General features: G+C 43.5%; 1 protein-coding gene across 1 annotated transcript in view; it reads right to left on the bottom strand.

Moving 5' to 3' along the window:
• DCAF5 (DDB1 and CUL4 associated factor 5) overlaps positions 1-13,138 on the bottom strand; it is a 93,059-nt gene extending 79,921 nt beyond the window's left edge. The window contains exons 1-2 of the mRNA XM_065403680.1: positions 12,919-13,138; positions 645-788 (exon numbers count right to left, since the gene is read on the bottom strand). Of these exons, the coding sequence (XP_065259752.1) occupies positions 645-788; positions 12,919-13,132 (358 nt within the window). The 5' untranslated portion in view covers positions 13,133-13,138. The remainder of the gene's footprint in view (positions 1-644; positions 789-12,918) is intronic.
• Between the last annotated feature and the right edge of the window lie 5,715 nt (positions 13,139-18,853).

Genomic DNA, 18,853 nt, shown 5'->3' with positions numbered 1-18,853 from the left:
TTAACAGTCAGTTTACCACCAAAGTGAAGCAAGACTATCAGCAAGTGGGCCAATCAGTGCCAAGTGTGCTGGTGGTTTTTCAATGTAGGCATCTGCCCACTGAAAGCTGGAATGAGATCCCAAGCTCATTTCAGAGACCACTGAACAGCCATCAGATGGTAACAGCATTTGATCACTACTAACCGGTTCTAAATTTGAACTGGCAACCTATAGTGAAAGCTCAGTATTCCATGCATACTTGTGGAACTGTCAGAGACGATTCTGTTGGAGGGCCTGCTCCTTAGCTGTGCCAGAGCTCAAGGAAGGGCAAAGGTGGCTTTTAGCCATCTATCCACTTCTTCAATCTCCAAAGGCTGATTTGGATCCAGTGATATCTTCCAGAAGCCTCAGAGTGTTAGGCCTCCTATGCCAGGTTGGGGGAGGGGTCAGGAGCAATGGCATAGAGCAGACTATGCCAGCTCAGCAACATAAAAAAAAAAAAAAAAAAAAAATGTTCCCATTTCAGGGGACTCCTCAGGGGCCAATTTAGAGCAGTTCTGTGCAGGCCAATAGGTCTTTGTGTGGGATAGGATCTGGCTCATTGTTTTTATTCTAAAGAGTTTATAATCCAGTCTCCTTAAATCAAGTTTCTTTTCCTCCCTTACCTCCAGAGAACACTTTTGTGTTACCACTGTTGAAAGCGAGGCAGAAGATGTTAGAATGATGCTCCCCTTTCAGCTGCACTGGTTTGACTCTGGAGTGGATGGCTTGTTCCATATGCCAAAGCAGGACCCGGCGGTCATCCCCTCCTACAAAAAAGGAAAGGAAGCCTGTGTGACAGACTGAACTAAATGTAAGCCAATAGAAGAGAGAAGTAAGGTATTTAACACTGTCAACATTCACACAGGCTTTGTTGGGATCCAGATTAGTTTACCACACAGCCCCCTCCCCTCTCTATTGGTTTGGATGTGCTAATGGTTATGAACAAAATTATTCACATCAAGACATAACACCTGGACATTTGGTTATCATTTATGAAATGCCGAGAAGACAGTTGGTTAAGTCTAAAAGATTAAATATTTTCTTTTTGAAAACAAACAAACATTCTTTCAGCATATACAGACACCATCAGCCTGCAGGGACCCAAAGAACCTCACATAACACCCTGTCCTGTAGCCAGCCCAATTTAAGTATCAAGATTTGAATACAGATGCATCAGCATCAGCATGCCCTCTCAACCTGCTGTTAAATTAAAGACTTGTAAAGGGTAAAAAATGTATTTCTGTGGTGAATACCTGTCACAGGCCGGTTAATAGTGGCAATCAACAGAGCAATATGGGCTTAAAACCATTTTTTTTTTTTTGCAGCTCATTGTACTTTTGACCATTAACCTGGTCACCATTTTGAAAGGCAGTAAACCATCCATAAAATATACTCAAATATTTGCCAGACAGATAAGGCAAAAGTTGGCAAGGAAAGAAATATTAGCTGGTTTTCAAACTTCTAAAAACAGTAGTAAAACAGTTATTAGACTTAGGCAGAATAGCATTTGACAATGCCCTTTGAATGTAGAGTGCTTTTGAAAAGTACATGTTTGAAGATTTGGATAAGAAAGTATTTTTTTAAAGGAACAGCCAAATAAGTTAGGCTCAAAATAAATTTAGTTGGTGATTTTTATATGTGAACAACAAATTATATTGGTGATTAGACGAGTCATTACATATAGAAAAGTTTCAGTTAAAACAACATTTTAACATTTCCTTGCACAACTGGAAGCCCAAAACACAGCAAACTTGGGCCACTGTATGGGCCAAAAGTGAAACTGACTACAACCAAAATGAAGCTGATTGCTTGGATAATAAAATCAAACCAAAGTCAAATGCATAGAGTTAAAAAAACAAAACAAAAAACCCATACAATAAAAAGATTAAATATAATAAAATTTGTTAAAACTTTTTTAGTAACAGAGAAGGAAATTTTTTCATGGAATTGAGTTATACTGAATGTGCCTTAAGTTACCAGTTTCTCAGCTAAGTCAAGTGTCTTAAGGCAATCCTTCTAAAATCTGTTAAACAGCACAGCAGTATTCAAACACTTCTTATACAATAAATTCTTAGGGATAGAGACCATCCCTTCTTCTATTTTTGTACTGCACAGTGCAAGCTGATGATATATGATAGACTTGTAATATGTTTGATAATCACTAGGAATAGAGATGCCAAATAAGTGACATGTCCAGATTAATTATAAATGAACTTCAGTTTATTGGAAACTGATGTGAGCTTGGCTTTCTTGCTGGCTGGAAATGTGGCACAGGAAGTTCACATGTACACTCCAGCTGTTTTAGATGAGTGAGTAATTAATAAGTGAAGGTTTCAGATAAATGCAAGAGGCAGTCATTGAAATACATTAAATTAAGTCTTTAAGCTGAAGAAACCTGGCAGACACTGACACTTTTAATTGGTTACTTTTCAGAGATCAGAGTTATTGTCAAAGTATCAACCTGTTTGTGACAATCATGTCTTTTAGTTGTCACCAGCCAGCATACCAGCAGTTTAGGCTCAAGCCTTCAATATGTAGGGGAGGTGATCAGCAACATTACTGTACTTCTATCAGCTATGTCTTGAGATGTACATTGTAAGAGGGCTTTTTAGAGAGTCAAAATATAATTTAATATTCTATTGTGGGAACAACATAAGACTGTAAAACCACCACCACATGCCTACCTTACCCTAATGCTCCTAGTTCTCAAACATGACTACCATCAACTAGGAATCCCACAAACTCTGTTAATTCTGTAAAAAGTGCATTTCCTGTGAATGCAATCTTTAAGAGTTAAGGAAGTCACCAAGTAAGGCAACATTTACACCTCCATCAACCTAAGTTCACATTTTACCACCTGAACGACACAATATCCAGGGACACTCAGAATGTTCATCTGTAAAATAAATTCCCTTTGACTTCCAACAGACATTCAGTCCTGCTCTGACAGAAGCTATGAAGGTTATGCAAGCAAGCATAAGCATTGCACAGCAGGGCTTTCCTGCTGCAGAACTTTGTACATTTAGTGCATGTGTTCGGAAGAGGAGGAATTACAATTTGGATGGGATATACAGTGGGAAAGAGTCTTATCCATGTTACAATTTAACACTTTAAAGTACTGAGAGTTCAACATGGATTCCCTCTCCCTGTCACCTCTATACATCCCCTTCTCTTTAATGGGTTCCTGTTCCCTGCAACTCCGCTTTATGCCTCCCAGACATACGCAACACTCCCCTGCAAACCTCTGAATAGCCTTTCTGGGCATCCACCCCATCCACAGCCACCTGCAGACCAGCTAAAGTTTGGTACAGAGAGTATGGATTACCTAGTAGGGTTCAGATTGACATGTGCCAGTCTAGACAGCCATGATCATGGAGGTATAGTCTCCATTTGGCCAACTACAAGCTCCCCTTCTCAGGAAAAAAGTGTAACTCCCCCCTATTTCCTGCCCAGTCCATGCATCCTATTGCTAATATCTTAGGTATATATATGGCTACTCCATTATGACACCATCTGAGCATCTTTAATATATACTTATCCTCATATCAACCCTGTAAGATGGAGATAATAGCAATTCCCTATTTTACAGATGGGGACTGAAGCAATGAAAGACTAAGGCCTAGTCTACAATGAAAAATTTTGCTGGCATAGTTATGCAAACTGGCAGGAAAGAGTAGAAACAAAACCGGCGCATCTAACCAGCATCTCTCCACCTGCAAAAGCCCTAGTGTAGATGCAGCTATACTGCCAAAAAAGTCATTTTGCTGTAGAGCTTATTTCATTTGGGAAACTGTTACAAGCTATACCAGCAAGAGAACTCTTTCAGCAGTACAAGTTGTATCTCCACTAGGAGCGTTTATTAGCAAAGCTATACCCACAAACCCTTTCTAGTGTAGGCAAGGCCTAAGAAATTTGCCCACGGGTCATACAAAATCTTTGGCAGAACTGTGCACTGAATCCAGGCCTCTGAATCATAGGCTAGCACCCTACCCGCTGGACCATCCTTTCTCTAGGACATGGTGGAAGAAGGCAAAGGGATTTTAGATTCGCAGGTAAAGTTGCCTGAGAAGTACAGCTTGTAGCTCCTCTCTGAAGGCAAATCTCTCATGGCTCACTACAAGAAAGTCCAAGAGTCCCAGTCCTCCTGGACTGGGACGCCCACTACCAAAGTTTAAGTCCAAAAGAACCTATGGTGGCACAGCTGGATGGATGGATGTAGGGGCAGCACAGAGGAAGCTAAAGTGTGGAGTTTGTGTATTACTGACCCCATCCCATCTAAAATGGTGGTTAGAATAACTAGTAGGTGTATGACTGGCAGTGCTTTACAGTGTCATAGTAGCATTAGAGATAAGATTTGAATGATCCATGAAAAAATTTTTGATGAAAATTCCTTCTGAGTTGATATTTGCTATGCTGTTTCTCAGACAGAAAACGAATGGTTCTGAAGTTTTATTTAAAAAAAAAATCCAGTGAGTCATAATCTGTTGACAATTACTTGCATGATGATTTTCCCCAGTACTGATAATAAGCTTAGACCTCTATATTATTTGCATCGGCAGGATATCCTTTCTTCAGGATTCGGAAATAATAATGAAAGTAATTGTCAACAGAACAAGTCCAGTTTTAGAGAAACTAGTAGGCACGGAACAATGAGATTTCAAACCAGGCCAAAGTTACACTGATCACACTCAGAGTTGACAGAGGGGGTGGGGGGGGGAAAGAATGGGGATTAAAGATGTTTGCTGTTTTCATCAACTTGAAGAAGGCTTTTGATTTGGTTTGGAGGAAAGCATTAAGAAAAGTAGTAAAATCAAATGGAGTTCCAGATAGGGTAACTTCAATTGTAAAAGAAAATTATGTACTGAGAAAATTAAGCAACTGGTTCAAGTCAAAGTTTAGTGTAAGACAAGGAGCATGGAATCCCCATCGCTTTTCATCATGTTCTTAAATTCGATGTCAGGAATGGTAAACAAATTGGAGGGCACGGCACTCTAATCTAGAGTTAAGCTCTTTACTTATTCCGATGACATCATACAACTGGCAAAGATGTTTGAATTAGTGAGTATACTCTTTGCTACTTTGGAAAATTGGTGTAGTCAATTTGGAATTACAATAAATGCCAAGAAGATGAAGGGGTTTTAATTTTGGAAAAGGGACAATACATAAAGCATTGAAATGCAGCTGCGGTGAAGTTGAAGAACAAGTAAAAATCATACATGTACCTAGGAAGCTTGATGAGTGCTGATGGTTCCATCAAGGAAGAGGTTAAACGGAGAGATACTTTAGCTACAAGTGTTGCACAGAAGTTGATGAAATCATTAACTGATAAAAAAACAGTATGTTTGGTACCAAAGTGATAATTCATCAAACCAGTGTACTACCAGTATTACTCTATGGTCCAGAAGCAGCTGCATTAAATGAAACTATTATCAGAAGGCTGGAGACAGGAGAGATGAGAATTCTTCAGAAGATGGAAGGTGTAAAGTGGAATGATTTTAAGATAAATGAAGTTAGGAGGAGAGCAGATGAGAAATCATGGTGCTGGATTGGCTGCAATAGAAAATATTACAATGGCAGGGAAGAGTGTAGAAGACAAACAGATGACAGGATGCCAAAGAAAATAATGCAAACACAACAGAGGTCAGTCTGACCTAGAGGCTAACCACCAACTAGATGGTGGGACATCGCATGCAGGGACATTATCAGGCTGGATTTAATGGGGGAACGAGCCATGGACAGGAACGAATGGTGACACTTGTACTGCACCTATAAAGATGCTTTGGGATGAGAGAAGGAGTCATATAAAGGTACATAATGACCCCTCCTCTTAAAATGTTGCATCCACTTTCCTTACTCCTACAAATCAGATGTCTCTTGGCCTGAAGTATAGTTTTACTCATAGAAGTAACTATATCAAGATAGCACATTCCTTCTCAACAGAACTTCTCTCCTTGAGTGTACTCAGATATCCCATCTATTTAGTTTAAATTAGTACCAAAGATTTTACAGCATTTTGGTCATATCAGCACTTGCTGAACCAGTACAGCTAAGATCCACAAGAAGTAAGGGAAATCCAGCATAACAAAACTGTTTACTAAAATCCCAATCAGTTATACCTGTGCCACTGTAGACAGAGGCATTGAACAGGTGTCAGAGGCCTAATTTGGACTGCTGAACCTTTATTAATAGTAATGATGTGCAAAATGGGAAGAACTCAGTTTAACTCACAGATCCTGGATTATGTTTGCAAGATTGGCAGTTTGAATATTGGAAATTGAGAATGAAACCCCACAATGCCATTTTTAGTCACTTTTCAGATAGAATCACACTTTAAAGGCTTTAAACTTGTCCTCACTGAAGACTAAAGTACTTGACAAGGGCCTTTATTCGTTATGGGTCAAACTCTGGCTTCTTGCCTCAGCCCCCCATATGAAGATGTCAGCCACGTAGAGAAATATGCCAAAGAAAAATCCACCTCCAGGATAATCTGATGGGGGCTAATTTAGCTACAACAAGTCAGGAAAAAGATCTTGGATAGTTCTCTGTAGATGTCCGCGCAGTGTGCAGAGGCAGTCAAAAAAGCAAACAGGATGTTAGGGATCATTAAAAAGGGGATAGAGAATAAGACTGAGAATATATTATTGCCCTTATATAAATCGATGGTACGCCCACATCTCGAATACGGCATACAGATGTGGTCTCCTCATCTAAAAAAAGATATACTGGCACTAGAAAAGGTTCAGAAAAGGGCAACTAAAAAGATTAGGGGTTTGGAACGGGTCCCATATGAGGAGAGATTAAAGAGGCTAGGACTTTTCAGCTTGGAAAAGAGGAGGCTAAGGGGAGATATGATAGAGGTATATAAAATCATGAGTGATGTAGAGAAAGTGGATAAGGAAAAGTTACTTACTTATTCCCATAATACAAGAACTAGGGGTCACCAAATGAAATTAATAGGCAGCAGGTTTAAAACAAATACAAGGAAGTTCTTCACGCAGCGCACAGTCAACTTGTGGAACTCCTTACCTGAGGAGGTTGTGAAGGCTAGGACTATAATAGCGTTTAAAAGAGAACTGGATAAATTCATGGTGGTTAAGTCCATTAATGGCTATTAGCCAGGATGGGTAAGGAATGGTGTCCCTAGCCTCTGTTTGTCAGAGGATGGAGATGGATGGCAGGAGAGAGCTCACTTGATCATTGCCTGTTAGGTCCACTCCCTCTGGGGCACCTGGCATTGGCCACTGTCGGTAGACAGGATACTGGGCTAGATGGACCTTTGGTCTGACCCGGTACGGCCGTTCTTATGTTCTTATGTATGTAATCTGGGAAGTGGGCACCCTTCCCTACAATCCCAATTCCTCTATATGCACAGTATAAAACAGAACCCCCACATCAGTCGGTATGTTCTCCTTACTCTAAGGCTGCAGTGACTCTAGCACTGGGGAGAGGGGTAGGTAGCATTCCTGTACCCTACTCAAAGGTGTTATACTAAGTAGCATCTACACTAGGTAACTTAACCCTTTCCTAGCAGAATTGCAGGACCATAAGTTTAAGCAGAAACCATTCACTGCCTTCACATTAGCTATACTGAACCATTGCAGTTTTGCCCCACATACATTAGTGCTCCCCTGAACTGCTTCAGCTGATGCCTTCTGAGTAGGTACCTATCCAACAGGTCTCAGCACTATGGATTCTGGGAGATGAGAGGCCACTGTGGGACAGTAGCAGGAAAGCCATCTAAAATCTTTCAGTATTGTCCACACTAGCCCTAAAATGATCCAGACTGACCCAGTATTTAGCCTTGCTGAAAGCAAATCTACTCTCAACTATATTTGCCAGGCATTGTAAACCATCTGGATCACTTATGTATGGACACAGAAGTATTATACAAGCATGCTAGGAAGGACTAAGCAGCTCTTCACACATAGTTCCTCTAAGGCAGTGTTTTTCAACCACTGTTCCGCGGCACACTAGTGTGCCGCGAGATGTTGCCTGGTGTGCCGTGGGAAAAAAATATTTTCCACTACATATCTGTGTGAGATGAGCTTTCAAGCATGATTGCTATAAAAACTAAATACAGAGAGAGACTGAGAGCTGTTGACGAAGAGCTACGTGTGTGTCTTTCTTCGATTCCAGCCAGAATATCAGCTTTGTGTTCAGCCAAACAGGCCCAGGTTGCGCACTGAATAAAGTATTTTATAATTTTTCATATTTCTGTTTACTTACTATTTCATAATAAAGTAATTATAAAATACTTTCTTTGTGTTTATTTGATTCCCATTCAAGAGAATTACTTTATATATAGTCAATATAGGCACAGAGTTAAATTTTTTAACATTTTCTAATGGTGGTGTGCCTCGTGATTTTTTTCATGAAACAAGTGTGCCTTTGCCCAAAAAAAGGTTGAAAAACACTGCTCTAAGGTATACAAAGCCTAAGTGAGCTCCCTGATCCTCTCTACTTCTGGTACACACCAGGACCAATCATTGAGGAACCAGTGACCCAGGGAGGTGACACCCCCAATCCCAATTGCCAAAACCTATTGATCCAACCATCTAGAGCGGAGTGTCCCCATATTTGCAAGGGAGATGCATGCACTTATGCCAGGACTGAATTTCGCCCTTTTTAAATGTACTTAGTAACATGATTCCCCTAACAAAAAGTGGTAATACTTCACTACTGTTGCTAAGGTCATCTCATTACCCTGCTTCTGATCCACACTCCTTTGGACTTGCCTGGCAACAGAATGAGAGGTGCAATACCAAACACTCTCTCATATCCCTACAAGCTTCTAATTAAAACTTATGATCATAGGCAGTCCATTTAAATATTATTTGGTGAGGGGAGAGCAGCAGAGAGGGAAAAAAGAGCAGGAAAATGCATACAAATATTAAGGAAACCTAGGACCATAATATCCTCCAGAAATTCTCTTGGTGATGCAGTTTAAACCAGAAGAAACTAGGAGGCACTGATAAACACATACTTGTGTTTATCAAAGATAACAGGGACACATGGGGGGAGATGGGCAAATGCACAAACAAGAAAACATACCCAAAAGCAAGGCTTGAAAACACATTAGGTAATACCTACTAGCCCAAGAATAAAAGTTCATTAGTTAGGATTCCTCTACCACCTCACCTCTTTAAAGCCACACCCTCCAGAAACCTCACCCCTGTAATTTAAAGGAATCAAATAATTGAGTATAATTTACTGTGTGCTACACTTAACTCTTACATATAGTCAATCAACCTCAATTTTTTAAAATGTAACTTGCTCTCAAGGCTGGTTGAAAAGCAGGGGGAAAAAATTGTTGAATAAGCTTGAAAACTTTCACATTTATTTGTCCAATAATATATCTTCCAAATAATATCTGATGAGCTACAGAGGAAGCGGCCGGCGCCGCTTCCCGCAGCCCCCATTGGCCTGGAGCGGTGAACCGGGTCTAGTGGGAGCCGCGTGCTTACCCTGGCGAGCCGCGTGCCAAAGGTTGCCGATCCCTGCATTAGGCCCTGGCCTAGGCAAACATACATTTTTCCTGGCCCAGTGTGGAAGGGAGGTGCGTTGGAGAGTTAGCCTGCCTTGCATTCACCCCACAGCAGTGGTTCCTGTCCCGCAGTGCTGGGCCCAGCTCCCAGCATTGTAACGCCATTCACTCAAATTTGGCCCAAGCACCCCATGACAGAGGGGCAGATGGCCAAATCTAAGGCTATGTCTACACTAAGGACCTTACAGTGGTACAGTTGCACCGCTACAAGATCTCTTGTGTAGCCACTCTATGCTAGTGGGAGAGAGCTCTCCCACTGGTATAATTAAACCAATGTGCGGCAGTAGCTAGGTCGGCAGGAAATATTCTCCAGCCAACATAGCAGCAGCACTTTTGTCAATGAAACTTATGTCGGTCAACGGGGGTGTTTTCTTCATACCCCTGACCAACAAAAGTGCTAGTATAGACAAAGCCTGGATGATTAGTGTTGAGAGTCCATGCGCCAGATCACAATAACTACAGTGAGGAGCCAGGCCCAGCCTGACAGTGCAGGAGCAACTGCTTTGGGGTGAATGCGGGGCAGGCTCACCCTCCAATGCATCCCACCCCTTTGGGCTCCTCCTCCTCACCAGACCATAATTAGGGTTATGATTACAGGGTGAAGGGTGCACATATGTAACAGTGAGTTAAAAAAAAATGCAGTTAGTGGGTTGCCTTAGTAAAAAGTGTGGGAATCAATATCCTAAGGCTTTTCCAAGCAGCAGCAATGTGAAACTAACATGATTTGTGTCAGTTTCTCTTGCTGCCTACAGGCTTCTTAATAGCAACAAAACACTCTGGTCATTTGTGTCTCTGCCACAGATTAGGAAAGCTAAGAGCAGCAGCAAAGGCACTTGAGCTGTTGGTGGATTTAGGGCTTGTCTACACAGAGACATTTACAAGCATAACTATATCGCTATAACTGGCCACATGGACACACTCCAGGGTAAATGTCCACAGGGGGAGTTACCATTGTATTATAGCGGTATAGTGATGCTCCTAAATTTCCTCGTGTAGACAAGCTCTACGGAAGGCTCATTGTTCACATTTAGGTTTTCTTTTCTAACCATTATGAATAGAATCAGAGGGGTAGCCATGTTCGTCTGGATCTGTAAAAAGTGACAAAGAGTCCTGTGGCACCTTATAGACCAGGGGTCGGCAACCTTTCAGAAGTGGTGTGCTGAGTCTTCATTTATTCACTCTAATGTAAGGTTTCGCGTGCCAGTAATACATTTTAACGTTTTTAGAAGGCCTCTTTCTATTAGTCTAATATATATAACTAAACTATTGTTGTATGTAAAGTAAATAAGGTTTTTAAAATGTTTAAGAAGCTTCATTTAAAATTAAAATAGAATGCAGAGCCCCCCAGACCGGTGGCCAGGACCCGGGCAGTGTAAGTGCCACTGAAAATCAGCTTGCGTGCCACCTTTGGCACGCATGCCATAGGTTACCTACCCCGTTATAGACTAACGGGCATATTATAGGAGCATAAGCTTTCGTGGGTGAATACCCACTTCTACATGCATCTGACGAAGTGGGTATTCACCCACGAAAGCTTATGCTCCAATATGTTTATTAGTCTATAAGGTGCCACAGGATTCTTTGTCGCTTTTTACATTATGAATAGAATTTTTCTTTAATTAGTTTCCGCAGCAGTTGATGGCATTTGCCTGGGAAAGATTCTTATTGAGCCCAGTCAAATGGGTTTTTCAAGCACAAGTGTTGCTACCATACACTATGGCTAGGCAAAAAGCACCCATTATGCCACCTTTCTCTCCCCCCCCCCCCCCCCCCAGTGTCTCCAATTACTGTTCACAGCATATCAGATAGTCCCCAGGCAAAATCCTGAATATTTCTCCTGTTTGGTTTGCATCAAGTATGTTAAGACTTTTACAAATGAGAATTCATTCTTAAAGCAAAGGCTGCAAAAGACATAAATCCCCACGATGTGCATTAGTATATGTGATTATTGCTAGCAGAAGGCCAGAGAGGCAGGAAAATTTCTCTCTTTACCCCATTTTGGAAGAGGCAGATCTTTATTCTGGAGGAGAGGTATAATCCCCTTGTCCAGCCCTATGGGGTAGAGGACCTTTTGTAATACACACACCCCAGTTTGGAAAACCATGACACTCAGTAAGGGGAAGTGACACTCCTCTCCTGTCTCTCATGTCCCCATTTTGGGAAGCTTGGCGGGGGGGAGGAGAGATCCTCCTCCCACACACGGGGAGAAAGGTCTTGGGCGGGAGGGGGGACACTGTGACACACTCCAGTCTGGAGGGTCTTGGCTTTCAGTGGAGGGCCATGATCCCTTCCCATCCACCCCCCAGTCGGGGGCTCCTGGCTCGGGGGAGGGGGGAACTCCAGGCAGCCCTTTCCTTATATCGGACGACGCTGGATCCCCTCCCCCGGGTTGGGAGTCTCGGGCTAGGTAGAGGGAACTGCAACCCCTAGCCCCAACAGGGAGGATCTGGACGAGCCTGCTCCGGCCTCCCCTCCCCTGGGCGGAATAGGCCATCGATTCCCCGGCCTGTCGCTATGAGGAGCCCAGGAGAGCGAGGCCTGCAGCTCCCAGCAAAGCCCCGGCCTGGAGTTTGCTCCCTGCCCCTCCGCGCGGAAGGGGAGCGAGGCGTGAAGCACCGCAGGGGAGAAGGCACCTGCGGCAGCCCCGGGGGGACCCGAGCATGGCGCCCGCGGCCGCTCTCCCCCCTCCCCAGGGTAGCGGTTAACGTCAAGCCAGCGCCCCCGGCTACCTGACAGCGCCCGCATCCCGGCACGGGCACCCGCCTGGGGGGAGATCCACCCAGCGGCTCCATCCCCCTCAACGGGGGCCCAGGAGCGACCCGCGCCTCCCAAACCCATCCACCCAAGCAGGTCCCGCACTGCAGCCCCTCACCCAGGGCAGGGCTGCCCCCCGGGCCCCTAGCGCAATGCCCCCCAGCAGTCCCCCGCCCTCCCCAGTCAGTGACCCGCTCCACAGCGCCTCCCGACTCGCCCCAGCCCCGGCTGTTCACTGGGACATGTCACCGGGCTCTGCCAATTTCAGCCCAGCTGGCTCCCAACGCCTTCGCCGCGCAATAAACCCCCTGTACCGCCCCCCCCTCCGTGCCAAACACTTTCCTGCAAACTTTGTTGGGGATTCACGTCCCCCCCCCAAAAAAAGAATACAAAAAATGGGATGCGAACCTGTCAACCATTTTAGATCCCTCCTTGGGGAACACTAGTTCCTTGTGGGGGGGGGGGGGGGGACACTGGAAACGCCACCACAATCCCCCCCTTCCCTGGGTGAGCGTGGGGGGAGGGAGGCGAGATGCTGGGGGCGGGGGGGGGGGAAGCTGGCAAGGACTGGGGGGAGAGGGGGAGGATGTTTGCTTTACCTGAGACCAGCCACTGGCCTCCATTGTTGGAGAATTCAATGGCATTGACACAGCCGAAGTGGCCCAGTAGGTCCTTCTTGTAGAGGTTTCTGCAGCCCCGCAGGCGTCTCCTCTGAAAGTCCTGGGTGAGCAGCGGGTCCCCCTGCAAGCCCCGCTGGGACAAGAAGCCCACCACCGACCTCATGCTGCCCCCCGGCCCAGGTCTCCTCTTCATGCTGCTGCCTCTGCTGCTGCTCCCCACCGCCCCCCTCACTCTCTGCCTTCTCCCCTCCCCCCCCTTGTTATGGTTATGATGATTTTTCTTTAGCCAGCCATAGCAGAGAGAGGTGTTAGACACTCCGTTGCTTCCTGATCCCCCTTAAACTCCTCCCCCTCCTCCCCCCAGCAGCTGATCCACAGCTGCAGCCTTGTCCTTAATGCAATTCTTCTGCTGCCTGGGTTTGTTTGAATGTTGGTGGTGGTGGTGGCAACGCATTTGGATGTTTAATGGCTAACGCTGATGTACAATAACTCGCAGACTTACTTAGGAGGGCATCCTGTTTTTGTTCTCGAACTTATTTCAAACACCCCCCCCCGCCCTCCAGAAAATCGCTGCGGAAGTACTTTCTTCTCCCATTACGGTCGGATCAAGGTGTCGTATCGTTTCCCATTTGAAGGGGGTTGCCGTGTGAAGGCACTACTAACTCTTTTGGATGGGGGGCAGGAGTGCGTGAGAAGGATGTAAAAGGGGCAGCAGCGCTATGCCTGACGTTGGTATCTGTTGCCTCTCATATGAAGCGTGGCTGCTGATCCTCAGAAAACACTACATTTTCTGAAGTCGAACGTATGTAATAAACCCAGTTGATTTCAGGGTCCCTGGAATTCGTTCCCCTTTGCACTGACTAGTAGGGGCTTTCTTCTCCATGCAGTTCCTAGTAGTGGGAAATTGCCGAAATACAGCTAATTTTTGGGGTGGGGAAGATAACACCATGGCAATTTCCTGGGGGTCAACACAGTTTCTTCAGGGCTCGGATAGCCCTAAAAAAAACCCTGTTGGGGTTACCCCAAAATGAGCCTGGAGGGAAAAGAATGTTTCTCCAGCAAAGCTGCAAAATAACGCCTTGAGACAGACATCATTACCATTAATGGGGATGCTTTCATAGAAGTTCATCTTGAAGAAAAGGGGGAAAAGTGCCCACTTTCTTTTAAATCTCAAAAAATCTTGAAACTGTGGGATTTGAGTATAAGGAATGGGGCTTTTCTAAAGTGGGTTCCAGCCTATTCTGATACTTGCTAAGAGCTCCTTGAGATGCAAATGCTGGGACATGTAACCCAGTAACTGGGAAGAAAAAGAGTTGGGGGGGGGGGAATTGACAGAACCTGTGAAATTTGTACTGGAAAATGCTGGTGAATTTCTGCAGGATTTCCACATGCACCCTTCCCCCACCTCCCAAAATGGTGAAATTCTACGGGACTTTCTTTTATCCACCAATGGTGATTTTTTGGCGGGGAAAATGCCCCTTTTCCTCTCATCTGCCCTGAAAACTGATGAATTTCTGCAAGGTTTCCCATTTCTAATCTAGTGAATTGCTGTGGATCTATCCTCATGAGATGCGGTGAAATTCGACAGGATTTCTTTCCCAAATCTGGTGTATCACCTTGATATGCTGCAGTATGTGTGTGTGCAGGGCCAGGGGAGAAAACTATTTTTATTTTCTGTTCTACAGAGCCATATTCTTAAATTTTAACACCAGATACCATTGTAAGACAAAAGGAAAATCATTCTAAAAGCAATTAAAGTACAATATAGACATTCTCTATGGCCCCCGTCTTGCAAAGACACACATACACACACACTCAATTTTATACACTGTAAGTAGCCTTAGGATTTTTAGATCCTAAGGCTACTTACAGTAAAATTGAGTGTGTGTGTATGTGTGTCTTTGCAAGACGGGGGCCATAGAGATTAGATTAGAAATCTAATCTAATCTAATCTCTATGGCCCCCGTCTTGCAAAGACACACATACACACACACTCAATTTTATACACTGTAAGTAGCCTTAGGATTTTTAGATGCAAAATTCCTAATGGGTGCAGGTTAACTCATATTAGTAGTACCTGTGGAAGTTGTAGTTTAAGCAAGGCTCAGAGGGTGGGAAACATCCTTGACCCAGTCTTGTCTTTGTAAAGATGCCCATGTTGGGAATTATGAGTCCCCAAAAACCTAGTGTAGACAAGATAAACGTTTTTTTTTCTTTACTTCATGACCAAAACTGTTGTGTAGCATTATTGTGTACTCTTAAATAATTGTCATGTTCCACCTCAGAGGTGACTGCTTTGCAGTAGAAGATGAAATGATTTTGTTCTATAAAGTCAGTAAAATCTTTGGGATTCTTCTTGGCTAAGGTTTATAGAAAGACCATAAAATCCAATAAATCACACTTTTTAGGCAACAACTCTATAAACACTATTTTTAGTAGCAAACCTTTCAATTATATTAAAAATAAAAATCTGAGATTTGACTATTTAAAGTGTGCAGCTTTTGTTTCAGACAGCATTCTTTCAAAATAATGAAATGTCAGTATGTGAAAATGTCTCCAAATACACTGTTTAAACCCAAAAGATAATAAATGCATAATAGTAATTTGACAAGAACATCCAACCACAGTGCATTAGCTGGATGTTTCTGATACAATGATCACCTTAACAATATTAATATTGAGACAGTATATCGGGTTTCATATTTAACACCTGACATTTCTTAGGCCTTGTCTATGCCAAGGATTTGCCCTGTTTGCAGCCATAAGTGGCCAGCCATTAGTGCACTTTACTCGTGCAAATTCCTAGTGTAGACAGGCAAACCTGCTAAAAGTCATGATTTGCATGAGTGAAAATTACCCTAGTTTCACAGACATGGGTTAACTGCACTGGTAAAAATGATAGGTTTCAGAGTAGCAGCCGTGTTAGTCTGTATCCGCAAAAATAACAGGAGTACTTGTGGCACCTTAATTTGTTAGTCTCTAAGGTGCCACAAGTACTCCTGTTATTTTTTGGTAAAAATGATAGTTTATTGCAGTTTTGCCAGTGTACACTAGAGGCACCTTTTAATTCCCTGAGTAGGCAAGACCTTAGGCTACATCTACACTACAGGGGGGGGGGCGATTTTAGATACGCAAATTCAGCTACGCGAATAGCGTAGCTGAATTCGGCGTATCGCAGCCGACTTACCCCGCTGTGAGGACGGCGGCAAAATCGACCTCCGCGGCTTCCCGTCGACGGCTCTTACTACCACCTTCGCTGGTGGAGTAAGAGCGTCGATTCGGGGATCGATTGTCGCGTCCTGACGGGACAATTGATTTATCACGATAAATCGATCCCCGAGAGGTCGATTTCTACCCGCCGATTCCGGCGGGTAGTGTAGACCAGGCCTTAGTGACATTATTTCAGTCTGTCTGTAGATTCAAAACTGTCCCCATCAGTTTACATTCTATTTTATTGTATTCCATGCTGTTTTTTATACTGCCATCATCATTGTAGCATCTGATGTTCAACAACATGATTAACTTCTGCACGTATGATTCATTTTCTGTCTCATCCTCTTCCCAAAGGGGAAATTATGTGGTCAGAGTAAAGTATTGGTAGCTTTTTAGTTTTTTTAAATACATATGTACATGTACCTTGCATTTGGAGAGGAAGGTGGTGAGGTTTATGGTAGTTCTTAGTTTGTTCCACAGTCTGGGACCAGTTCTGAGAAAAATCTTTGTCCTCTGCACAGATAACGTGTATAAAGGCTATTTTCAAAACCAAAAGTACCAGAACTTTTTCGTACTACTTAATGGAAGTTTTGATTTGGAGAAAACAATCAGATCTGTGAGTGAAGAGAGGGAAAACATTACATCATAAGAATGTGTGGGTTTCCATTGTCTTTGAAAGAAAAATGATGGCAGAGTTGCACATCAGTGCGACTAAAGGTCATTTTTCACAAAGTCTAAATGCATTATCTATTTGATAAAAATGCTGGTAAAAATGTTGATAAAAGTATTTTTTCACCTGTTTCCTCTTTCTGAATTATCTTAAAAATAGAATTTTAATCCCTAAATAAATTATCATTACTTATGCCGCTGAGTAGGAGCTGGGCACATTTTGGTTTTTTAAGAAGACTATTCTGCTGTATTTACTCCTGAGTACATCAGTCTGATCAATACAAATATATTACAGAGCTTAATTGTGCAAGTCCCCTAAGAATGGAGCATCTGTTGACTTTAATGGGAGTTCTATAGCATGGGGTTGGGGAGGAGGGGAAACTTCTTGAATCAGGCCCACTGAATTTTATTAGGTTAACATTTTAAGCATTTGAGAAGACAGTGTTTTGGTTGATTGGTCTGGGGCTTTTGCTTTCTATTCTCCCTCACCATAACAGACAAACCAATCTTTTTGAGAACTGAAGACTTGAAATATTATGTAAAAAGAACAAGGAGTACTTGTGGCACCTTAGAGACTAACAAATTTATTTGGGCATAAGCTTTCATGGGCTAAAACCCACTTCATCGGATGCATGCAGTGGAAAATACAGTAGGAAGATATATATACACAGAGAACATGACAAAAATGGGTGTTGCCATACCAACTCTAACGAGACTAATCTATTAAGGTGGGCTATTATCAGCAGGAGAAAAAAAACTTTTGTAGTGATAATCAGGATGGCCCATTTCAAACAGTTGACAAGAAGGCGTGAGTAACTGTAGGGGAAAAATTAGCATGGGGAAATAGTTTTTACTTTGTGTAATGACCCATCCACTCCCAGTAGAAGCCCTCTGCACCAACATTCCACACAAAGATGGACTACAAGCCGTCAGGAACAGTATCCCCGATAATGTCACGGCAAACCTGGTGGCTGAACTTTGTGACTTTTTCCTCACCCACAACTATTTCACATTTGGAGACAATGTATACCTTCAAGTCAGCGGCACTGCTATGGGTACCCACATGGCCCCACAGCATGCCAACATTTTTATGGCTGACTTAGAACAATGCTTCCTCAGCTCTCGTCCCCTAACGCCCCTACTCTACTTGCGCTACATTGATGACATCTTCATCATCTGGACCCATGGAAAAGAAGCCCTTGAGGAATTCCACCATGATTTCAACAATTTCCATCCCACCATCAACCTCAGCCTGGACCAGTCCACACAAGCGATCCACTTCCTGGACGCTACAGTGCTAATAAGCGATGGTCACATAAACACCACCCTATACCAGAAACCTACTGACCGCTATACTTACCTACATGTCTCCAGCTTTCATCCAGACCACATCACACAATCCATTGTCTACAGCCAAGCTCTAAGATACAACCGTATTTGCTCCAATCCCTCAGACAGAGACGAACACCTACACGATCTCTATCAAGCGTTCTTAAAACTACAGTACCCACCTGCTGAAGTGAAGAAACAGATTGACAGAGCCAGAAGTCACCTACTCCAGGGCAGGCCCAACAAAGAAAGTAATAGAACGCCACTAGCCGTCACCTTCAGCCCCCAACTAAAACCTCTCCAGCGCATCATCAAGGATCTACAACCTATCCTGAAGGATGATCCCTCACTCTCACAGATCTTGGGAGACAGGCCAGTCCTCGCTTACAGACAGCCCCCCAAACCTGAAGCAAATACTCACCAGCAACCACACAACAAAAACACTAATCCAGGAAACAATCCTTGCAATAAAGCCCATTGCCAACTCTGTCCACATATCTATTCAAGGAACACCATCATAGGACCTAATCACATCAGCCACACCATCAGAGGCTCATTCACCTGCACATCTACCAATGTGATATATGCCATCATGGGCCAGCAATGCTCCTCTGCCATGTACATTGGCCAGACCGGACAGTCTCTATGCAAAAGAATAAATGGACACAAATCAGACGTCAAGAATTATAACATTCAAAAACCA

The sequence above is a fragment of the Emys orbicularis genome, chromosome 4, assembly GCF_028017835.1.
Source record: "Emys orbicularis isolate rEmyOrb1 chromosome 4, rEmyOrb1.hap1, whole genome shotgun sequence".
Classification (NCBI taxonomy): Eukaryota; Metazoa; Chordata; order Testudines; family Emydidae; genus Emys; species Emys orbicularis.
This window is presented reverse-complemented; position numbering and strand designations above follow the sequence as displayed.